We start from the raw sequence: 24,707 nt of genomic DNA, 5'->3' as shown, positions 1-24,707 counted from the left end.
GTTTTCTTTTACAAAGGTAAGAAATGAGTAAGGAAGTGATTTATACACATTGACATCGATATTGGTAAAATATCTAATTTGTCAATATGCATTCCAATGGATCAGGCATTTGATGTCCTCAATATTGCTTAAAATAGCTCAAGTTCAGGGATTCCAGTTTAATTTGACAGATTGCAAAATAAATGGTTATATAGTCTCTGTCCCTTCCCAAAGTGTTGGAATTGGATAGGCCCTAAGAACTGCCCTTTCTTGACCCTAATCTAGAGCTCCTTCACAGTCCAACACACTTGGTACTCACAGTCCCCTCTCCTGGCTTCCAGCCACTGCTTGATCTTACCTGGCAATTACCTGTCTTCTTTCAAGTGCCACTGCACTGTTCTGTTCCAGAACTCCTCAGAAGCTACAGAACCAAGTGATCTGTGTGGGGAGGAGCTCTCTACAAACAAAAACAAAAATCCCACTACTTCAGTAGGGCAATAAGAAACCACCAGCTGTGGAGTTGTAAACAGCCATCTTCTCCTCCTAGCTGGATCAGAACTGCAGCTCAGTTCTTCAAGTCCTAGGGTGAGGCCCAATTACAAGATGCCAGCATCCATAACCAGGGAACAGTGCAAGGTGATTTTAATACAGTCCCTTAAGTGTACCATTTTATGATACAGCTACAGCTTTTATGGGAAGTAATTAAGTAATGTGTATCTGGAACCTCAATAACAATTACCCTTTGAGGGCTAACTTCTGCCAGGTACTACATACTGCAAATAAATCATCTCGTTAATCTACAGAATACTACCTCTGAGAAAGAAATAACTATCCCCATTTATAGAACTAGATCCCAAGAGAATAAGGGGCTCCAAGTTTGTTTATTCTTTTGACCTCTGGTGAGACTATAGAGTCATCCTTTTAGGGAGGAGAGGTTTTGTTTGTTTTAAAAATAAAGTGCCCTAGAGTAAATTCTGAAACATGGCAAGTCCATGAAGTCATGGCACTGGTGTGCGTTGAAGAGCTATTTCACTGCTCACTTTCAAAAAGTAGATCAATCACCAAAACTTTTGTTCCAAAGCACCTGAGTGGACTCAAACTAAGCAATTTCTAGAAGTGATGGAAGTTTCCACAAGTGACAACAGGACTAAAAATCTATGCCCATTACCAGTTAAATTACTGGCTAAATCTATGCCCATTACATAAGGGTACACATCAAGCGGGGTGCTCCAATGGGTTTATAGCTCCAGAAGACTGAATGCAAACCAATACACCTTCATCTGCATTTACAGAATCCCCAAAGAAAGCACAGTTTAAGTTCACATAGAGGTCCTTCTTTTAAGGCTGTTTGAACTCTTTGGAAACTGAGGAGATGGACAAAGTTAACTGTGTAGACAAAAACAAACAAAACAAAACAAAACAAAAATCCAACCTCAAGCCACACTTTTTCACAGAGCGACTAAGAAATAGAACGCATATGTGATTGGTGGGCTAGCAGCAGTAGCTGGTAGCCTCTATCCACTACCAAGAGCAGCCACTTGATGGCAATCTTAATCTATTCCCTTGGAAACCTTCCATAAAAGGAGACCCCAAGAGACCAGCCAAAGCAAAAGTAGGCTGCCCAGTGTGGATAAAGGCAGCAGAAAAGTGGACATTTGCTGCACAGCAGGAAGCAAGGAACAGGACAGATAAAAAAAGAAACAATCTCAATATCACCCTTAGGCTATATCCTCCTTCTCTACATCTTCACTAGACAGGTAAAGTCCAGGTAAGGTGGCTGTGAGATCTGCAATTATAGGGGGAGGACACAAATACATAAATATGACAACTTTCCGTAATAGAAATGACACCACCTGTTGATAAAATAACTCTGCCACTTTCCTTCTTTTTATAAAATTGCAAAAAGAGAAGGAGGGAAACCGAAAAAGCAAAGGCATCAGCAGTCAGGAAATCAAAAGACAAATTGCACTGGGGAAAATCTGCTCTCAGGGATCTCTCCTGAGTACTGAGAAGCAATGGATCAAGGTCATGGTTTTTGTCATTACTTGCTGCGTATCACAGAGCAGAACAATGACTAAGGATGACAGAAGAAGAATTGATGCCTTCGAGTTGTAGTGAAGAGTTTTGAACACACATAACATGGACTGCGCTAAGAAAAATAACCAAGTCTGTCTTGCAGAGGGTCAAACCTTGTTTCTCCTGGGAGGCTAAGATTTTGCAGTTCTATCTCACCTACTTCTGGCATGTCATCAAGAGGGACAGGTCCCCCGAGAAGGGCATCATGCTTGGAAAGGGTGAACGGACACTGCAGGAGAGGAAGATCCCAGTTAAGATGGACTGACACAGTAACTAGGATAAGGGGGTAAGTGTGCTGGAGGCAGTGAGACAGGCTTCAGGGCTGTTACACATAAGGTCGCTATGAAACGAATCGCAGGCAACTCGAAAGCACACAACAACAACAGGCAGAATAAAGGGAGCTCTGGTGGCCTAGGGGCTGTGCTGCAATCCTGAAGGCATATAATACCAGCTGCTCTGAGGGAGAAGGATGGGCTATCTCCTCTCCTGTGATTAACTGCCTCTGAAAACCTGCTGGAAGGTCAGCTATGGGTCACTTCCCACTCGACAGCACACAACAACATGGGAGAAAAAGATTCGTCAAGGAAGGAAAAGGGGGGCAGGGGAGGAATACACTGTAAACTGAATTACTTACACATTTCTATATTCCCTGGCCAGGAAGATTAGCACACAAGTGTTCAGAAATATCAGAATGTGAGAAGGCAAGGAGAAAGTAGAATTATCAGAAAACTGTTTACTAGCTTAACCTGGACAATTATACTCCTCCTCTCCCTTCCCCTGTAGTTCAGCCTGGCCCTGAGAGACAGCTTTGTAACTCTTGGCTTCTCAGTTTATAAGAGTTCAGGCAGAAAGTAGAGAGTTTGCCAACATTTTTCTCTGAGGAATACAGAGAGTGCCAGCTGAGAGCCTTCCAGCTCACCCTTTAAAACTCTGTAACACTTTCCAACTGAGCAAACTGGAAAGGCCCTTTTCAAGTAACACTAGGAACAAAGAAGTCCAAGGTTGGGTAAACTTCTGGGTAGATTACAGGGTAACACCACTAGGCACAAGACTAGGAAATTGAAAATGTTGATCCCTCCAAAAATTATGAGATCTCTGGTATATCAAAATAAGATATGAAATAATTTCACCTGGTCTATTGGCTCACAACAGGGCAAGGTACCGATCTGTTGCTCATAGGGTTGCCTAAAAGGTACATAAAGGTAAAAAGTCCAGTCTGGACAAGAATGTTAAGTTTTCTTACTTATGATCACTCCTAAAAGAGGTAAAATACAAAAAGGCAGATTGAAAATTATGAGTTCTTTCGTGAATAGCCCAATGACATACAGAAAGAGAGGAGTCAGGAGGCAGCGTAAACTCAAGTGTTGCCTAAGTGGACATACTATGTTCTTGTTCTAGTTTCTCAGTCTTACCACCACCGAGAGGGAATGAATTCTGAGCTGAGCTCTTGCAGGTTTTCTGGGCTGTAATTTATATGCGAACAGATGGCCCATCTTTCTTCTCAGAGCCTCTGGGAGAGACCAGAGGATCCACATTTGGGTCAGCAGCTTAACACCCTATGGACTACACCACCAGAGAGCTCTCTTACAAAGTGCATTCGAAAAAATGGCTGAAACAGGTTTGAGCACCAAGCACAAGGAGGAAAGGCAAAGGTGAATCAAATAAGAAAAAGTGAGACAAAAGGAAAAGACACAACAAGTGTTATAGGAAGAGGACTTGTGGGCAGGGATAGGTCAGTGCAAGAAGTCAACCATTTGGGGTCAAAGTGTGAATGAAGCAAGAACATTGCTAACAAGTGGGAAGTGGGATGCCTGACGGACACCCGGACAGCTGAGGGGACAGGCTGTCCTTGGTGTCAACTGCATAATATAGACATGCCAACTGACTGATCAATAAAATGGTCATGACACTGAAACCCACTCTCCTGGATGGTTAAGACTAAAATTGTCAACAACCTGATTTTCCTTAAATGGTAGGCCCAGGGTAGTTTTATGACACCTGGAAAAGATATAATGAAATCAAATTCAGAGCTCCAAGAGGGTGCTAGAATACAGAGGAAAACAGAAGGAAATATGAGATCTAGCAGGGAGTAGATTAGGGACTAATTGTAAACTAAAAGATTCACCGACTGAAGCACAACTAGTAAATAACACTTATTATTTTAAAGATAAACTCCATTTAATATGGGTCAAGTAATAACAACTTTATTTCCAATAGGTAAGTAGGCATGTACTACATAATGATGTCTATCTAGCAATGTCCAAGAGTACGATCTCTGTGATCCCAACACCCATGAAGTCTATTAAGCAGTCAAGGCATACAGTGGCTCACACTAGAAAAGAAGGGTTTTTGCAACATAAAGCAAGATGATTGTGAAGATGATGATACAAATGATTTAGTGCATCTGACTCACTCAACCTCATTGCTGTCAAACTGAAACCAATTCCAATCGGATTTCGGAGTCAGCTTCATCTTCATCTTGCTTGGATCTCTGGGTACCACAGTCAGGAAATAAGGAGATGCACTTCACTGGGAAAATCTGCCGTTACGGACCACCTCTCCAAATTAGTGAGGAGTAATGATGTCATTCTGAGCAATAAGTTGCATCTGATTCAGGCCATGGTTTTTCAAATTACTTTCTAGGTTTCTGAGAGCTGCACAATGAATGACAGAAAAATAAGTGATACCTTTGAGCTGTGGTGTTAAAAAAGAGCACTGCACATCCCATAGACAGCCAAGAGAACGATCAGATATGTTGTGAAGAGGGTACAGCTGGAGTTTTCTTTGGAGGCAGAAATGATGAGGCTTTGCCTCGCATACTTTGGGCATGTTGCTAAGACGGGTTATGCCTTGGAGAAGGACATGGTGCTAGGAAGGTGGAGGGTCAGAGAAGGAGATGAAGACCTTCAACCAGGTGTACTGACATGCTGACTGCTGTAATGGGCTCTTGTGTGCCAGGAAATGTGAAGATGGTGCAGCACAGAACAAGGTGTAGACATTTTGTTGAGTTGTACTTAACTCCACAGCACCTACCAACAACAAACTGCATGGAAGGAGTTTGCCTACCCTCCTTCTAAAGAATGGCTGGTATATTCCCAATGGCACTGCCTGTGGGATAGTCACTTAACTCCTTAGGGACTAAGGTATCATAGATCCCTCTGATATACATTAAAATATTTTATATTAACATTTCTTTATCCTCCCAAAAGGGCATATTATACAATGTAGTACAGTAATACGTATATTCATTTACAGAACCAGGCATGTTATACATAAATAATATACTACAAGAAAAAGATATATACTATATGCGAAGACAACCATTTGACTGCCTATTTGATACCAATTGTACCTAATGGTTCTGACTTAGGCAACAATTCAGCTTAAATAGAAATGGACTTCATTAATAATCCATGAACAATCAATATATAATATGGAGTCCACACAACATCCAAATCACAAAATTCCCGATTTCACAAAACACTGTTGAGCACACGAATCAAAATATAATTGAAAAGGACCTCGTAATTGTAGGAGTATGATCTGCTCTAATACATTCACAAGCAAAACCAAAACCACACCAGTCCCATGCCATAAAATCTGACAGTAATTAAACCTTTGTAAGTACATACATTACAGAATAAAAATCTTGAGAGGGGTTCTATTTAAAAACACAAGAGAGTACTTAAGTACAAGGACGTGAGAGACATCATTTTTTTCAAGAATGAGAACAGATAAATCCCACTTAGCACCAAGTCACCTCTGGATGGGAGGAGGCCCCTGTGCAGTCCCAGAAAGACTCCCCACTTCCACATATGCTAAAATGTCAAAGTGATTTGAATGCTTTCTCATTATTATCTGTCAGTTTGTGGTGAGGGAATCAAACAACACAAAGCTATGATGTTGGAAGCTATTCCACTAGTACTTCAAACATCAGGGTCAACAAAAATAGCTACCCTTCAGCAGTACTTCCCAAGACAGACTACCAAGAAAAGACCAGTGATTACTTTTAAAAATTAAGTGAAAACACTAAGGATCATAATGGAATACTATCAGGATGCTAGTAGATGAAGCCCATAGGCTGGAAAGCCCTTAAACATAGGCTCCAACAGAACTTGGGCATACGAGTGGTCAAGAACTTAACCTAAGATTGGGAAACAATTCATTCTAGATACACAGGGTCACCATGGATGCAGACAAACTTGAAGACAGTTATCTATCTTTATCTAACCTAACTTTGCATTACGGGGCTCAGGCAGAAATCCTTTACCCCCAGTCAGTGGGGACCCACAGTGACCCTCTCTCTAAGGGAAGAAGAGAACTGCACTTCCAGGTCACAAAGACTGTTTAAAAATAAAATATATCAGATGCCCTCATTTTGTTCTAGAAGAGTCAGTGGCAAAACTCTGACCTTTTCTTTGGCTGGCACAAGGACAGACCTCAAATAATTCCATCATTGCCCTCAAAACCTCTGGAAAGCTCTCGGAGTCTACTGACTCTGCTGCCTTCTACAGCTCACTCAAGTCTCCTCTTGAATGTACAGATATTCTTAGTTAGAGGAACCCAAATAGTCTCAAAAAACTGGACCCCCCCAAAAAAGAGGAGGGGCCATATTCAATGGAGATGATAATGATTTCTCAAAGGTCAAACTACTATTCAGGTTTTCTGGCTTAAAATGAAAATATTTCACTATCACACATAGGGGGAAAACTAAATCTACAATTAAAAAAACCCATCTAAAAGCTACATTTCCAGTACTATCAAAAGGAAATTAATCATTTTCAGGAAGCCAACCCATCATTTAATTCAAAATGCAGATAATGGCCCCTCCTGCCAAGGCTTAGTGTAGTGAAAGCAGAGAACACAGAGAAGATGACTTACAAGGCCTGTTCCTTACATGTCCTTAAGAGAAGGCCACACTTGGGACCCTAATTCCACAATATGCAGAGCAAAACCACCAAGGCTAATACCAGTGATGGCTAAAAAGCCAGAGAGAAAGGGAAATTTAAATAAATGGGAAACTAAAACTGTTCCCAACGTCCATTTAGTCTGTGTTCCCAGCACAGCTCGGAGCCAAAACTGCAATTCCAGTCAGTAGAAGGAAGAATCAGTCTCCTAGAATTCAATTCCCCAGTCTTTCTCATTTGAGGTTTTTATCCTAATAGGTCCTACAAGAACTGATGAAGGGACAAATGGTGCATTGCAGTCAATTGTAGCACTATATAATAGTATTCTCAGGAATCTGGTACATTCTGAGAAGCATCATAAACCCATGCACCGTCATGAAAGTTCCTAAAAGTCTGACAAAACTACAGACTTTGAAAAATGCAGCTACGGTGGGAAAAGCAGAAGGAAAACGGTGATGAAAAGAGTCCTACACTGACATAAGGGTTTTGATTTTATATATATACACATATACATATACACACACACACACACACACACACACACACACACTCTTTTTCGAATCTCCGATGGTACACTTAGGATTCATCACTTTATGGGATGTGGTTAAGACACTCAACCACAGGCTAAAAGGTCAGAGGTTCAAGTCTATCCAATGATGCCTCATAAGAAAGATCTGGTGATTTAAAAGAAATACATAAACTTAAACAAGCCACTGAAAGCCTTGCACATAGAATACAGTTGTACCCCAATACATGAGAATTGACTGTAACAGATGACAAATTCTTGTTTTTCTTCACTTTAAGAAGAACAAATATAACAAACGTACAACATCGACAGTATAGTGCTAAGTGCCATATTCAGCTAGAAAAGCAAAGGCTCCAGAAACAGGGAGAGAAAATAAATCTCAAGGAAATTCCTCCTGAGGGGGCAGAAATTGGCATGTCCCAGGTACCAGGGTCAGGTATTAGGCTAGAGCTTCTCTTAGCTCACAGAAGCTGTGAAACCCAACAAATTTAAATTGACAAGTGCTACGGCTATCTGGCTTACAGGTTGCAAAAGCCAAGAGATCCCCAAATCCACCAGAGATTGGCTCAAATCCCATGAGTCAGAAATCCCAATAAGCTCTGGTGGGAAGGAGTCGCTCTGCCAACAAAAAGGCACACAGTTCTAATCTACCAGCTGCTCGCTGGCAGAAAGACAAGCAATCTCCTCCTGGGGGATATATTATGTCTGAAATCCCACTGGAGGGTCAGCTATGAGCTGGTTCTGACTCGACAGCACAAAACAACATCATGTAATTGCAAAGATGTCAAATCACTGAGAACCACAGCCTAGCCTAGTTGATGTAGAACCTTAACTATCACAAGTGCTTTGTGTTTGAATCTTGAGGTGACCACTTCCTTTGTGGCCCTGAGCCAGTTACTAAACAACTCAGCCTCAGTATCTCATTATATAAAATCCTAATAGCAATACCTCCCCTCAAAAAAAAAAAAATCATACTGTTACAGGGATTAAACGAGGGCAATTTTCTTTTTCTTAAAAGCCCAATTGTATTTTTAACTACCATGTAATGTGTTTGTTAACAAAATGAGCATTCAACAAACTTGTATCAGAAAATATAAAAGAGATGTTTAAAGGGAATACATCTTTTTTACCTCCTGAACATGGAATCAAGTACAAGAGTGGCCCGATTCCAACTCTTTGAAAGTGGGACTTGAAAGTAAGTCATAACTATGAATAAGTGGTACACTTTGGTGGGAGGCAAAATGGACTGGCCTAGCAGTGCTGTACTCAATTCCAAAATGTGGAAGTTGGGGTTCAAATATTAATACCGACAACCACTCCAGACCGTAGCACATTCCGAGAAAGCCAAGAGGGCTACTGAGGAATGAATGACTGAAGAATAAACAGCAAGGATGGCAGGTGTTACAGACAAGGCACATACACTCTCCCTAAAACAAGACATTCCTCAGGGACATTAGGTGACAGTAGCAGCAATCAACCCAGTTAGCTCAAGGAATATACAGTCTTTGCATAAACATAGCATTCAGGCAATGACAAATGCTGTGCAGAAACATTTAACAGATCAAGGAGCTAAAGAGTAATAGAAGGTAGTTAATTTTTAACAAGATGCTAAAAAAAAACAAACCCAACACTTAATTGAGAAAGGGTGCATGTGAAAAATCTAAGATTACAGTAGCAGGGATATATGAAGGATAAGAACATTAGGAATCAGCCAAAGTAATATGTCTGGAATAGGGGTATATTTGGTAGATTTTAAAGAGCAGAAAGACAAGATGAGGCGAGGCAAAAGGAAGAAAGTAAAAGGAACAAGCAGACTAGAGTGAAGCACTTGTGGCATCACTATAGGTGGGATGTGTACTCTTAAATGAATTTCTATCATTGTTGTGTGCATGCTGAGAGACCGTGTGCGGGCCACAAAGGCAAATAATGCAACAGGAGACCATAGCGCTATATTCAGAAGCTGATTTTCCATTTAGCACAATCAAGTTTTGCTAAAGAATGGGATGTAGTTTAAACAAGAGAAAGAACCAACAGGTGATTCCAAGGTTTTAGGGACTAAAAACTAAATAGAGGAATGGAACTGTCATTTCTTGTCAATGGAAAAATGACAAATAACAGAAAGTGAATAAAGAGCTTTAGAACATGTTAAAAAAAGTTCATCAAGTCTATCAAAAAATCAAAGTGCGGGCATCAGGGAGTCAGTTGGACACAGAGTTCCAAAGGGGCGCAACTATATCAAGTGCTGGTGAAGAGGAAACTCAAATGTGTACTCACTGAGTCTGAATTATTAACGTTTATTAACCAAGGTCACTGCTGACCTTCAGAAGTGGCCTGGTACTAGAAGTCTGACCCTAGGGATCTGAAACAAAATGGGGGGAGGAGAAGGATATTAATATAAACTACTGTGGAGATAATTTTGACATTTACCTTCAAGGATTTCTCTTTAAAATGAGAGTGGCCTAAAATAGCGAGAAGGAAGATACAAAGTCTGGGAAGGCTTTATTTTATAATAGGACAAACAAGATGCACTGCTCACAGATGGGAATGATCTAGTAATACAAAGGAAAAAACAATGAAGAAAGGAGGGAACCACCCGCCCAGCATGATGACATTACAGAGAACAGGGAAAGGTGTCTGGTGTACAAGCAAACTACAAATAGAAGCTGAAATAAAATTCTAGACCACAGTAGATCTATCCTCATTATTCCTCAGTCCTTAACTCTGGGCTTCTCTAAGAATTGTGATAAGAATTCTTCCCCCAGAGAAAAATACCCTAACAGCAGTCAAAAAATTCACACATACCCGCATCCCAGCTTTCCCCAAGCGTGGCTGCTGCCTCTTAGGCAACACTAGTGTGTTGAATGGACCCCTCCTGTGATGTGATGAGAATGCTGATGTTCTCCAGGAAACAGCACAGCTTGACAGGAGGAGGTCAGCTGAGGGAACTGAATGAAGGGGGTCTAAGGCACACACCAATCAGACAGAGGAGCTGCTCACCACACTCCACAGGCACCTACATCCTTAACTCACCATGAAATACTCATCAAGCACACATGCCTATGAGGAAATGTGGCCTCTCACTGTCATTTAAATTGGATTTCTGGTTCCAATCAGTCTTCAGTATGATCCATTCCTTCCAGTTAAGCTCATCACCAAGGTTCAAAATTCCTCATCTGTGAAATGATGAGCTTGACCTCTGTGCCTCTTGATAGCCCTTCCTCTTCTCAAAATTCAGAATTCTGCTGCCAAAAGGGCATTCAAACCCTCAAGAGCACAGCTCAAAAGGGAGCTCAACTAAAGACCATTTTGCTAATAACCGTATGGGACAGTTCTATTCGGAAACAGAGTAATCAACTCTTGAAGTGAAACCATTAAGTCTCACTAGCATCCCAGCAGCATAAGAAAAATATCTCTGCTCATAGGGAAAACATCACGAATTAGAAAGCAGAAGAGAATTGTGTAAACAACATACTTTCAAAAATGTTTTGGGAAATTAATTAACTGGGAGGACAAAGGAAGATGAGATGGGCAGGGAAGGCAAACAAAAAAATATGGCAAAATGTTAAAAGTTGGTGAAAAAGCAGGATGATATGAGGGTTCTCACTACTATCCTTATAACTTCTCTTTAAGTTTAAAATTATTGCAAAATTAAAATGATTTAACACATCCTCCTCATCCTCCCCAAATTAACAATCTGTTAGTCTCTATCCCTACCACCAGCTTCTCCTCATCCCAATTTCCAAGCTCTTGCTCAGGAAGTTTCATGAGCTTCTCCAATGATAAAGTTTCCTACTATCACTGACATCATCTTGACTCCTGCTAGCATCCGGACATGAAATCAAATGCATGCATATGTACACAGGCACAGTATCTTATTATTTATTTCCTTAAATGTAGGTCTCACTTTTTTTGGTTAAAACATAAAAAGTTAGTATCACTAAAATTAGAAAGCAGGATAAATTACAACTCACTTATAATGACTTTTTCTTGTCTCTTATTGATACACAAAATAATACTGTATCGTTCAATGGCATCTTAGAATGGATATGAAATGAAGTATTACGACTCTTCCAAAATAAGCAACTTGAGCTCAGTTGTTACTACCCACAATGCCTCCCACATACTAAAAAACTCTATCAAATATGTACTAAACGGAAGCTTTATCAAGAAAAGCCCCATCTGCATGCTTCGGTCATAAATAGACTGAATGCAACACAGCTGCAGAGGAAAAGAAATCAGGCCTCCACAACTCCACCTCTTTCCAGGAGAGACACAGCTTTGTTTTCAACAAAGAGCAGATTTAAGTTGTTGCCAATGCAATATATTTTCCCTTCACCCCTCTCGGCTTTTTCTCACAAGGATGCAACTCACACACTGGACAGTAATCGAAGATACGCGCAGCAAAGATGGAAGTGTTAGAGAAACCCAACCAGCGCACTGGGAGAAACTCAGAGGGCAGCTGCTGTCTTAAACCAGGGCTTATACATCAACGCTCCAGTAGGGCGGAAAAGAAGGATCAGTTTTCCTCAGGATGAAAAAATTTAAAAAGTATTTCCTAGAACTAGTCAGACACAAACGCTCCATTTCAATAAGGGAACGGTTTGCAGACGAAATGGAACACTCATACACACACTATGTTCATTTGAAATATGGATCCAAAATAAAGCTTCCATTAATTGTGACCTATCACTTTGATCTGAACCACTAAGTCAAAATTTTCTTTTATCCTGTGGATAATAAATTTGCCAGAAAACTAGACCCATGGTTCATTATTACCAAGATCAGGCCTAGCAAAATGATTGTAAAACCGAGTTTCTATATAGTAGCCCCTTTATATGAAAATGATGTATTCCAACTCCCCAGTGCATACCTGAACCCACAGGTAGTAGCAAATACAATACAAACTATACTGTTTATGATAAATACATAGGACAGAAACCCAGGGTAACCCAAAGAGGCAGCATTAACTCATCAGACAATGGTGGGAACTCACTCAACAGAACTGAAAGAGGAGGAGGAGGAAGAGGGAGCTCCTGGACAGCATGAGATTTCCTATGGTGAAGTCCTCGGGGGAGCACTAAGAACCCACTCACACCTCTCCTCTCTGGTTGTTCAAAACCATCAGAGGCTGCGAGAGAGAAAGATTGGAATCTTCTCCCAGCATTGAAAATTGAATGCAAGATCAGCTATGCAACTGTTCCAATTCAAGAGCATTGAGTTTCAGTTTGGAGTCTGACCCAGAACAGAACACTACGGAAAGGGAAATAAGGAGGGGTTACCAAATGTCAAAGTCAGGAAATCAGGAGATGTATTGCACTGGGAAAGTCTGCAGTCAGAGACCTCTCCAAATTAATGAGGTACAATGATGTCAGTTTGAGAATTAAGGTGCATCTGATTCAGGGCAGGTTTTTTTCAATCACTTGCTATGAATCTGAGAGCTAAACAATGGATAAGGAAGACAGAAAATTTGGCATCTTTGAGCTGTCCTACTAAAGAATAGTACTGAATATCCGAAGGACTGTGGAAAGAACAATGAAGTCTTGGAGAAGTTGTAGCCAGACTGGTCCTTAGAGGCAAAGATAAGAAAGCCTCATTTTCACATACCTTTGGCATATTGCTAGGAGAGGCTATTCCTTGGAGAGGGACATGATGTTTTGAAAGGCGGAGGGTTGGCGAAAGACCTTCAATAAGATGTACTGAAAAAGAGACTGCAGCAATGGGCTTCCATATGTCAGAAATGGGAGATGGTTCAGATATTTAGATCTGAGGGCTGCTGTGAGTTGTACTTAACTGGATGGCACCTAGAAACAACTTAATTTCAATCTACAGAGATAGACAGATGAGAGATACATGTGAACATTTGTCCTCATAAAGACTACAGTCTTGAAAACATCCATCAAGAAGTTCAGTTATTAAGGATCACAGTGAATCACAATTAACTTGATAGCTCCTACTAATATAAATATTTTTCAAGATTTTTATCTATACCTACAATGTTGATCCTTCACTGAACACTGCCAGCTGATGACACTAAGTCTTCCAGCACTACAACGATACAATCAATATAGGTGGGCTTATTGGAATTTCTGTAAAAAAATGCACTACATTATTAAAAAGTAAGGCCTCCTTGTATCTGTGAGTGAACAGGAAGTAAAGAAATCTAATGTTTGTTGTTATGTTTTTCGTCTGTTTAGTAACAAGCACAAATAAGATCAAAATAAAACAGTTTCCCTTTTCTTCCAAAACTTCCTAAGAAAATTCTGGTACATCTTCTTCAAAGCAAATAGCTAATAGGAAGGAATAAATGGAAAAAAGGGTTGGGGAGACTGGGGAGGGGGATCCTCCACTAAAAAGGTCTTTAGAATTCTCTATTAGGGAATCTCTAAAACATGGAAGCTCTACTCTGGAATCCTGGCCTCTCCCTTTATTTGTTGTGTGGGCAATTAGTGGTCTGCACAACTGCATGAAAATAGCTTCTCCTCCATAGTAAGTGAGCCAAACAAAACTAGAACAATAACTGGCAAGTAGCAAGCACTCAAAATAGGTTATCTACTAAAGCTAAAATAATTATTACTACAACAATAGCCCATAATAAAGATATAAGAAAAATGACCTAAATTCTCTTAAATTTAAGCAAGCTAGTCTAAGAACTATGCTTGCTGGATCTCAGATAATATTTGAAGAAAGTTAACAAAATTCAAATACAGCTAATAGCTCTCCTTTCTTGCTGTGTAATTATGTATACTCATTATTTGTGTACCATGTTATTATTTAAATGTTCCTAATCTTTCCCCCAGCAGACCAAGAATCTTCAAAGGGTTGCCAAGGTCTCTGCCTGTACTAGCTCTTCCATTTGTCAACTTATTACAGGCAGAAAAAAGCAGCATTGTTTACAGCACAAAGTTGATAGGAGGCTCAAAATTAACAAATGTTAATGCTATCCCCCCTTAGCATCATTCACAAGCCCTAAAAATGGCTCCAGTTCCTACAAAGACAATTCACTAAACTAACCATTCAAGACTTCACTCTGCTCCCTGTAGTGAAGAGGAAACCATTTTAGAACCAAAAAAGGAAGACTGCTACCAAACATGAGTGTAATGGCATGAAACAGGAGGTCTCTCTATTATCTTACAATGTTATGGCTTATTACCACTACACTAGACCTACAGATAGAGCCAGCAGAGTGCTGCCTCTGTTCGCCAGGCCCCTCTGCATATATGTTAAGGGCAACAGCCTGCGAGCTCATCCCGCCGAAACATCAGCTTCTTACCAGAAATAACATCAAGAAGTAGATAAAAACTATGTGAAGTACATTCAATTACTAATGAAAAACATCAGAGCTCTGGCAGAGCAAAATTATCTAGAAGTATCTTTGTTTAAATACCAACCGAGGATGAAGGAAACCCCTCTGCTTTCAGTACTACTGCTGGAAAACTACCGCACACGTTTTCACCCATCCTGTGTTCTAAAAGAATTACTGGACAGAGAGTTGGAATTTACCCAAGATCCACACTCTAGTACATGACAAAGGGATACAGAGATAAAGGCATGCTGCATGGCCCCCTGTCCCCAGCAGGCACTCTACCAACAAGATTCAAGTACATGTTTCACAAAGTTTCTGAGGCTGAAATTTTTTTTTTAAGTTGTCAGCGATTTAATTTTATTTGGGTCCACAAGCCACACCTATGCTATTAACAGCCGAGAAAACAAAAGATGTGTTGCATTAAAAAAAAATCTGCCCTCAGGGAGAAAAGTGCAACAATGAACGAATGGAAATCCAAAATCTCTGTAAATGTTCATTAAAATAAAAAAAAAAAAAAACTGCCCTCAAGACCTCTCCAGAGTTCTAAAGAGCAAGAATATCTGTTTACATGAGGCTGAATTTTTGAAAGCAAATGGATCACCATGCCTTTCCTCAAAGGATCCTCTAAAAACACTGTTGTTTTGAGTTGGAAATAGTCAATTCTCCAGTGAGTTTTCAGAAGCTATAAATTGCATAGAAAGAGACGGCACATCTTTCTGCCTTGAAGCAACTGGCAGACTCAAACCACCTACCTCTGAGGTGGCAGCACAACTCCTTTTCAGTAGGCCACCAGACCTCCTTTCGGGGGAAACTTCTTGTTAGGTGTCATCGAGTCAAGTACTTGTAGCAACTCTATTAACAACAGATCTAAATGGTGCCCTATCCTGGGTCATCCTTGTAATTTCTGACATCCTTGACTGAGTGCATTGCTAGTGTTACGGCATCAATCCATTTGGTTGACGGTCTTCCACTTCAATGACCCTCCACCTTTACAAGCATGAGGTCCCTCTCCAAGGAACAGCCTCTCCCTTAGCAACACTTCAAAGGTAGGAAAGATGAAGCTTTGCATCTTAGCCTCCAAAGAGCACTCACTCTGGCAGTAGTTTCTCAAAGACATATCTGTTTGTTCTTTTGGCAGTAAATAGCATATTCAGTACTCTTTTCAGCTCCATAGCTGAAAGATGCCAATTTTTCTTCCGTCCTCCTTCACTGTCCAGCTCTCAGATGCATAGCAAATGAAAAGATCCTGGCCTGAATCAGGAACACTTTAGATTTCACATGGACAGCACTGCTCCTCAGTAATTTGGAGAGGTCCCTGACTGAAGACTCCCAATGCCACAATCTCTGGAATGCTAGTACCAAGGATGCTTTTTGTGGACGCAAGTAATGTGGGTAAACGCGACCTACTAAATTCTCATTTAGCAATCAATATTCTAGTACAACCCAGGGATTCTACTCAATTTCCTATCTGAGATAAAGAGTAATATACCCATCCATTTCCAGCCCTAAGACATTCTCTTAACTGAATAGTGCAAACTGTACTACCACTATTGTACTTGACAATTCAAACTAGACTAATGAAATAAACACAAGGAAACAATCTCCTTTACATATGTGCTAAACACACATGGTATATAAGAATGAATGCTAAACATCCTTTAACTTAACCATTTCTTTTCACTTTACAAATAATAAACGTAGTCACATAGTCATTATGTTTCATAGTATATGAATAATGGTCTATTGTAATGCGTAAGTTCCACCTAAGAGATCATATAATTATTAGTGCCATGAAGTCAACCATAAAGATCCTATAAACAACAGATCTGAAATTTGCCCTCTCATGAACCATCTTCATGATCTCTGATATGCTTGAAACCCATTGTCAGTCACTTTATCAGTGCATCTTGTTGAAGGTCTTCCTCTCTTTCTCCACAATTCCCAGTTTGATGTTATTTTTCCAAGGACTGACCCCACCCCCAACCCCTCAAAAACATGTACATGAGGCAACTTTCAGCATCCTTTCCTCTAATGAACACTTTCTCCAAGACAGACACTATAGTCTTATTTGTTCCTTTGGCAAGCCACTGGATATTCAGTATGCTTCCACCAACAGAACAACTCAAAGGCACTGCTACATATCCACACATACATCTGTTGCAGTTCTTATGTGCCATCAATTCAAAACCTTCAGCGTGGTTTCAGAGGCTGTAAATTGCACGGGACAAAACTGCCCATTCCATCTTTCTTCCATGGAGCAGTTAGCTGGTGGCTCTGACCACTCCTCATTGGGTTGGCGGAGCAGCTCCCCAACCACCTGTCCACCAGTCACCTTTACTGCAAACATGAGACACTCAAAGAAGTCTGAGACGCTCCCTGCTCTCAGCTCTCACTGCATCACATGCACTGCACAGAGCCCTCTTGTGATGTCAGTGCTTCTACAGAGAGGTTCCCATGGTAACAATTCTGATTTTGCTGCTTTCCGGTAGATCCAAAACAAGAAAAGCACACTGTTACCACGTTAGCTGACTTTTGGAAAATTATTCTTAAACACACTTCACTTCTGTAACAAGGAGATGTGTTTACTCAGAACTGCCAATGGAAATGCAATATATGTGATGACAAAAATGTGGTCTTTGGATGGTGTCTGGACAAAGAGCATCACTAACCAGGAAAGGACATATTTCCAGAAATTTCTTAACCAAAAGAGGAAAGCCTTAGAGTCTCAACATTATTTTGAAAAAAGAAATAACAACCAAAAAAAGGTAAAAAAGGAAAAGTTTCTATATAGGTGGAGAAAAAGTTCCTATTTAGGTAAAAAACTACAAATACTAAATTTTCAATAATCCCAAAAGATCCATCTATGTCAACTTTTCTTAGAATTCTTTCCTCAATTATTATCAAACCTTTAACTCCGTCAGTACGACTTCCATGGCAGGTGGCTAGCTGGCTGAAAGAAGGACTAGTTGCACCACACAGCTCCTGACTAGACCGGACAGAGAGAATCTGCAGAGCATAACTCAGCTACTATTCCGTGTACCACACACAGATAATCATGTCAAGTATTTCCTACAAAGGAAATACTCTTTAACATAGGAAACTTGAATGCCTAAAACAGAGACTGCAAAGTGCCACTGCTCCCGAAAATATATTATATATCACAAGTAAAAATTGTTTCCTACGTAACTTTCACTGAGTGATTTCATCTGAATCACACCAGCCCTTGAAAAGTGGATACTACAATTACCAGAGAGTTTGAAGAACAACTTAAGAATCATCCCAGGATAAGGAAGGCTCCTAACGACACATTCTGTGTCACTGCATACCTGATGCTATTCAGTGTTTGACCCACACTGACCACTTATTTTAAGAAAGAAGGTACTGAGAGTCAGGGAAGCAGAAAGCAAGTCATCTTAATTCTACTTATTATACAAGCAAAGAATAAAAACTAAACCCTACACATTTCAGCAAGATAATCAACCAATTCTATTCTATTTGAGTAGAAAAATACAAGAGAAAAACCTATACAGAGACTCCACAGTTAGCCAAAGACCAATCTAGATAATCAGACTTCCACTACAGTCATCTAAACAGAGAACTGGTTAACTAAGGCATCATGTGAAATCATTATATGATATAAAAGAACATCAATAACCATCTACAAACCCACAGGATTTTAGCTTAAAAAATCCTATCATCATCTACAGACTGCTGAAAGTTGGATGGCCCGGGAGAACAAGATACCAGAGCATATTCAACTCATAAACCAGCTATGCCTAGAGATTTTCCATTAAATTCACTCACCATTCACTGTTTTTAGGCTCCCAGCAAGGCCATCCCCATGCTGCCTCTTCTGAGCATTCTTGAACTCCTTCAGAGACAAATAGAGGACTTTACGTACCACCCTTTCTTCTGACCATGGAATCCCATCACTGTCATCCTGAAGTAAAAAAAAAAGAATATTATTATTATTATTAAACAAATACTATGTGACTGAAACCCAAGAGAGGTCTTCATGCTAAATGTTCATCTGGAGGCTTTTGCACACAATTTGTTTTGTTTTCTTACAATCAATTCTTGATACATCCAATAGCAAAATATTAAGCTTTATATCCCCAGCAAAATGTAGACAATGTGTTACTAAACACAAAAATTAGAAATATAACGAAACATTTCACATGTGACTTTTTTAAATGAGTAATTAACAGAATGTGTACTTCATTACAAATGTAAGCAATAAGCAATAGTCTACTGGAACTTTTATGTGTTGCCACTGGGGTTGGCAGGATACCATCAAATGAAGGCCCTACTTTCTAGGTATTTTCAAGTCAATTTGATCCTGTAGTGGCCTCTTTAATACAATGAGATCCAAGTGTACAGAGAAGAATGATCACTCCAGAAAAAGACGGTAAATCTCACTGAGATATACAAACATGTTTTTAAGACCTAATTAAAAAACTTTTTAGAAGTACAAGTTCTTAGAGAGGAAATGGGGAAATGAAAGCCAGGTGCTGGTGGCATTAAACCAATGACATGAGGAAGGGGAAACAAAAGAAAACACAGCACATGAACAATTGTACAAGCAATAGAGAAACAACCAAGACACAAAAATGGATAATTCCTATTAACTGAGGCAACTAGGAACATACCACCTGCTTTAAGGAATAAGCAAGAAAGACGACAAAATTAAATTGAGATATAGTAATCATTTGTGCCTCCCAGTTATTTGGGGCTCATAAAGAAATCTTTCTCAGGGGGAATGACAGGGAATGGCAAAGGACATACTGACAAAGGAAATCAATCAGAACTGGTTTTGACAAAGACTATGGCAATATAACAATAGAAAAAATAGGAATGAGGGTTATATGGCAATAAAAACAGACTCAAAAGAATGTGACAAGACAACAGACTCAAGAACAAGATAAAGGAGACAATGGCGATGGACAAAAGTCACCATACATCCATTAGGAGGAGTGCACTAATCAGCTGTTTAAACCCCACTCCTTAAACAAAGGATATATAAACCCTTTTGTAATATAAGAACGGGGTCAGTCTGTCCTGACCCGTTCATAGTCTGTTACGAACATCTAATAAACCTCAGTTTCTTTCTCTTGCTCAGAAAAAAAAGAAGAGTAAAATATGCAGACCCCTTCTGTTCACCAACAGGGCATTCAAATTAATGGGTCAGCTAATGTTAAAGGGACCGAGAACACAATAAAATTAGTCTTGACTCCATATTGCTACAACTGTAACTGCATCATTGTTGTTGTTGTTGTTGTGTGCAGGCAGAACTGACGCAAAGCTGATACTCCAATAGGTTTTCACAAGCAGTAAACAGCAGAGGAGGAGACCTCTCTTCTGGTGGATTTACACCAAGTGCCTTTGGGACTGCAATGCAAGGGTCTTACCACTGGGCCTCCAGAGCTCCCTATTGATAGTGAAGGACAGGTTGAAAGGCATGGTCAAGAAATGAAAAGATGTACTGCACTGGAGAAGACCTCTCCTAAATGCTAAAGACCCAAGATCTCAGTTTAAAGAATACAGAAAGCAATAAATGTTGGAGAGAATGTGGAGAAAGAGGAATTCTCACACACTGTTTGTGAGACTGTAAGATGGTACAGCCACTCGGGAAGACAGTTTGGAATTTCCCCAAAAAGCTGAACATAGAAATTCCATGTGACCCAGCTATTACAGTGCTTGGAAAATACTCTTAGAAAATTAAACTAAGACACAAATGGAGATAAGTACACCAATGTTCATAGGAGTGTTGGATTCACTATCTCAAGAATATGGGAACAGCCCAAATGTACAACCACAATTGAATGGGTTGAGAAATTACGGTACATTAACACGATGGAATACTATGCAGCACTCAGAAGCAACAATTTTTCAAAATTACTAAGAAACTTAGGAGAGACTGGAGAGTATTATCCTGAGTAACTCAGTCTCATAAGGGCAAATACTATACAAAATCATTCTTGTAAAAACAGGAGGACAACTAGTAAAATGTGTACTCAGGCCAAAGTGGGAAAGGGGTGGGAACAGAGGGGTGAGGACAGGAAGAAGGGAAATCACAGGGTAACACAATTTTGTGCCAGGAGTGAAGGGGTAAAGGAAATGGAAAAGATCCGGTACGGACTTGAAAAGATGGCGTAATGTGTAGGCATAGTTCAGTGGTGATTAATTTTAGAAAACACAGTGAATAAGAATGATTGTATTCAACACAGGATAGTGAAAACACAATGTACACAAATTTTGTATGCACATAAACATAAATTTAAAAAAAAAAAAAAAGACTAAGGTGTGCCCGAAAAAAGCCATGATATTTTTTCAGTTGCTTCCTGTGCATCCAAAAGTTGAACTAAGGACGACAGAAGAATCAATGCCTTTGAACTGTGACACTGGAGAAGAGTATCAAATATCCCATGGACAGTCCAAAGAACAAATAAGTCTGTCTTGGACGAAGTGTAATGAGAGGGCTCATTAAAGGTAAAAGTTTATCTTCCGTACTTTGGGAATGTTGTTAGGAGAAGCCAGGCCTTGGAAAACCCCTATCATGCTGGGAAAGTCAGGTGGTCAGTTAGAGAGAGGAAGACCCTCTCCCAACAGAAGAGAAACTGACACAGTGGTAACAACAATGGGTGTGAGCCTGGCAGAGATCATGAAAACAGCGTAAGGTTGGATAAAGTTTAGACCTACTGCTAGTAAGGTCCCCATGAGTCAAAACAAATCACAAGTTCTGACGGGACTGACACAACTACAGACTTGGGCTGGGGTCAAAGTTCAGACTGTAGAGGGAGAACAGGCATAAACTCAAAACCACTATGGGAGGGAAGCAAGTGCTTAGTGAAGTAGCTCTTCCAATCACACTGTTAAAAAAGGTGGGGGACACGGAGACACACACACACACACACACACACGGACACACACACGACATAGCATGCTGACTAGAAGGCACTTAAAGAGCGTGAGTAACCAAAGTGAGCAAACACAAATTATTTCATCCCATGCCACAGGAAAAGTAAAATACAGCTGAAATAACTTGATTATTTCTAGACTTATTATTTCAATCTTCTGATTGTGCAAGAAAGATCCTTAGCATACTTGGTAGTTGGCAGCATTTCAAATGCTGAAAGGCTCTTAAGGGCTGACATCCACTTTTTCTCACAAAGGCAGAATCTGCTGAACCACCACACATAACAATCACTACAGTGAGATAGTACTGCTGTTGTTTCCTGCATATACACAGTTGATAAATTATAAAACTCCAAAATAGCTTTCTATGTAAAACCCATGAAGATTTACTACTTCCTGTCCTGGCGGGTGACTTCAGGTTCCAAGAGAGAATTATGCCCTACAACTAATGTCTAATTAAAGCATAAACCATGTGAGATGTGAGACAACGCCTGCAAAGGAAGACATGCAGAAAATTCAATTCTTTACACAAGTAGCTGCATTACACCCATAAAAATACTTTACATACATGACAAACACTATAGGCATTAAAATTCTAGATAGTCACCATAAACCTATTCTGAAAGTATTTACGAACGCTCTTTGATAATCTAGAATTTAGTCCAAGTCTCAAACCTGTATGTAGTAAGTTGCCTCTACTGTTTCTAAAAAGACATGTATGTACAACTCATTCAGAGCCAACTCATAGATGACTCTCTTGGGGGGTTTCTGAGGTTGTAAATTAAATGAGTAGAGAGTGCTCATCTTTGTTCCAAAGAATAGATGGTAGATACGAACTGCCTGCCATTGAGTTAGCAGTGCAACTCTCAATGCACTAACCCACCAGGAGCACCCTATAAAATGTATGTATAGGTAAATAGCTAAATATATACCAAATTAAATTGGGGTTTGGGAGTTGCACAGGCATACTGAATCACCCCACATTAATCTTACACTTCTCCCAGAGTAAATTATTAGATTCAAAAATGAACTATAAAGCCAACAAAGGCTATCCAAGTTTAGCTGTGATGGAAGGCAAGTAAGAATGCACTTTATAACACTCCTGCAGCTTTATCAGTGTTCAGAAGACCAAATATGCAGAATGCTACAGAAAGCAACTTGAGACATGACTGTCTTGAGAAGTCAAGCACAAAATACAAACACCAGTCACACTTTTAAGAGTCTGATTTGATTCCCCAGTTCCTCCCTCTAACCCTCTCCATTCCTTTTTTGTACTCTGCCCTTTTAGAACAGTCGGTGAAAGCATCTGTCATACCTGCCTCTATTACAGCCTTGGAAAACCTGAGAAGCAATCTTACTGATTCCCAAAGGCTTTCTATAGGTGGACTCAACAGCAAGGGGATCATTATACTCCAGGAGAGAAGGTACCATGCTAGTTTCTCTCTTTCATCACTGAATCCCCAACTCCTAGAATACTGACTGTTCCCAGTCACTCAATCTATGTCTTCCAGAAGTCAATTTTTAAAAAACAAACCAAAACCAATCTCCCTCAATGAGTCACAATGCTCTGGCCATACCTACTCTTAGATGACATCTGGTGCCTGAAATCACTAATGATTTCCTGACTTACTCTCAAAAAAGAAAAAACACCTGCACCATAATGTTATTCTTTTCAACATTCCCCACTGAGACTGATCTACAAGGGCCAAGCTCCTGCTTCTCATTTTGAGCAGAAAGCTTCTCAGCCTACCAAGACCATCCCTCTCATACACTGGCTGCCTTTCCTCCACTGCCTTGTTAGTGATGGAGGAGGGACAAAAGCGAGCCAGCCCATTAAACAGCTTATATTTACATGATCATAGTAAAGGTTAGAGGGTAGTAATCCTTAACAAAACCCAACCAGTTGCTATGTAGGAAATTCCAACTCACAGTTGCCCTACAGGAAAGGGCCAAACTCTGCTTCCAAGTGGGCAGGACAATCTATGAATTAATTCCGTAAAGCTTATGGTCTACAAAGGGGCTGAGGCAGTAACAGCATTCTAGTAACAGCTATATTCTTCCCACTCTAAAGACAGTTTGAACATCAATTAATATCTTTGTTTAAAATGGAAGCTTCGTGACAGTACCCTATATTCACTCACTCAAAGCACTTTTACCAGATCTCCACTTTTCTTACGTATATTAAAATGTGAGAAGCATGGCTGCACTCCCATTTCCTCCCTATTACTACTTCAATTAGAATCAGAATACAGGCAAACAAACAAATGAAATAAAATTATAAATAACCTAGTACTTAAGAAGTAGAATAAGCCACAGAAATCACCCACAATTAGTCATCATTCAAACAATACTAAGAAAGTCAAGGCCAAAAGCCAGTCCCTCAACCAGGGGCATTCCCCATGGGCTCCAGGTTTCCTTACTGAAGAAAAGATGACTACCTTAGACACTCTCTTCAATGTAACCATTTCTAAGATTTCTGCTGTGAGACAAATTCTCCTATCATGTATGGCTGCCACATCAATTACCAGGGTTGAGAGGTGTATACTATTAAACCCTCACACTGATATGCTCACATTAATACACTATTACTAATATACTCACACTAATATCCTACACTAATACAGACTTCCACAGATAGAAAAACCAACAATCCATGTTCAGTTTTCTCTTATCAAAGCTTCAACAAATGGTCAAATAACTTGTGTAAGGGCAATAAAAAATGCAAGGCAGTAAGTAACACTAGTTTCTTGCATCCATTTTTCTTCTTAAGCCCTCTTCTTTTGATTCTATGTATGTGAAAAATATTCCAATATATAAATACTACGGACCAAGACATGCAGGATGATCATATCTACATCTGTTATAAAGATATAAATTGACTATCATACAAACTTTGTAAGCAAACCAGTATAGATTATAAACTTTATTTACTTTAAAAAAGAATACATCTAAATGGCAGGACTCATTTTAGCAGCTACACTGCATAGTAGAATTTTATTAA

At 39.8% G+C, this 24,707-nt stretch overlaps 1 protein-coding gene across 1 annotated transcript in view; it reads right to left on the bottom strand.

Moving 5' to 3' along the window:
• The window catches only part of JARID2 (jumonji, AT rich interactive domain 2), a 322,891-nt gene that overhangs the window by 156,806 nt on the left and 141,378 nt on the right, over window positions 1–24,707 (bottom strand). The window contains exon 2 of the mRNA XM_006891618.1: window positions 18,596–18,731. Coding sequence (XP_006891680.1) covers window positions 18,596–18,731 — 136 coding nt within the window. The remainder of the gene's footprint in view (window positions 1–18,595; window positions 18,732–24,707) is intronic.

The sequence above is a fragment of the Elephantulus edwardii genome, unplaced genomic scaffold, assembly GCF_000299155.1.
Source record: "Elephantulus edwardii isolate Elephantulus edwardi_28Jun2011 unplaced genomic scaffold, EleEdw1.0 scaffold00101, whole genome shotgun sequence".
Classification (NCBI taxonomy): domain Eukaryota; kingdom Metazoa; phylum Chordata; class Mammalia; order Macroscelidea; family Macroscelididae; genus Elephantulus; species Elephantulus edwardii.
The sequence above is the reverse complement of the archived record's forward strand: the minus strand, read 5'-3'. Positions and strand labels throughout refer to the sequence as shown.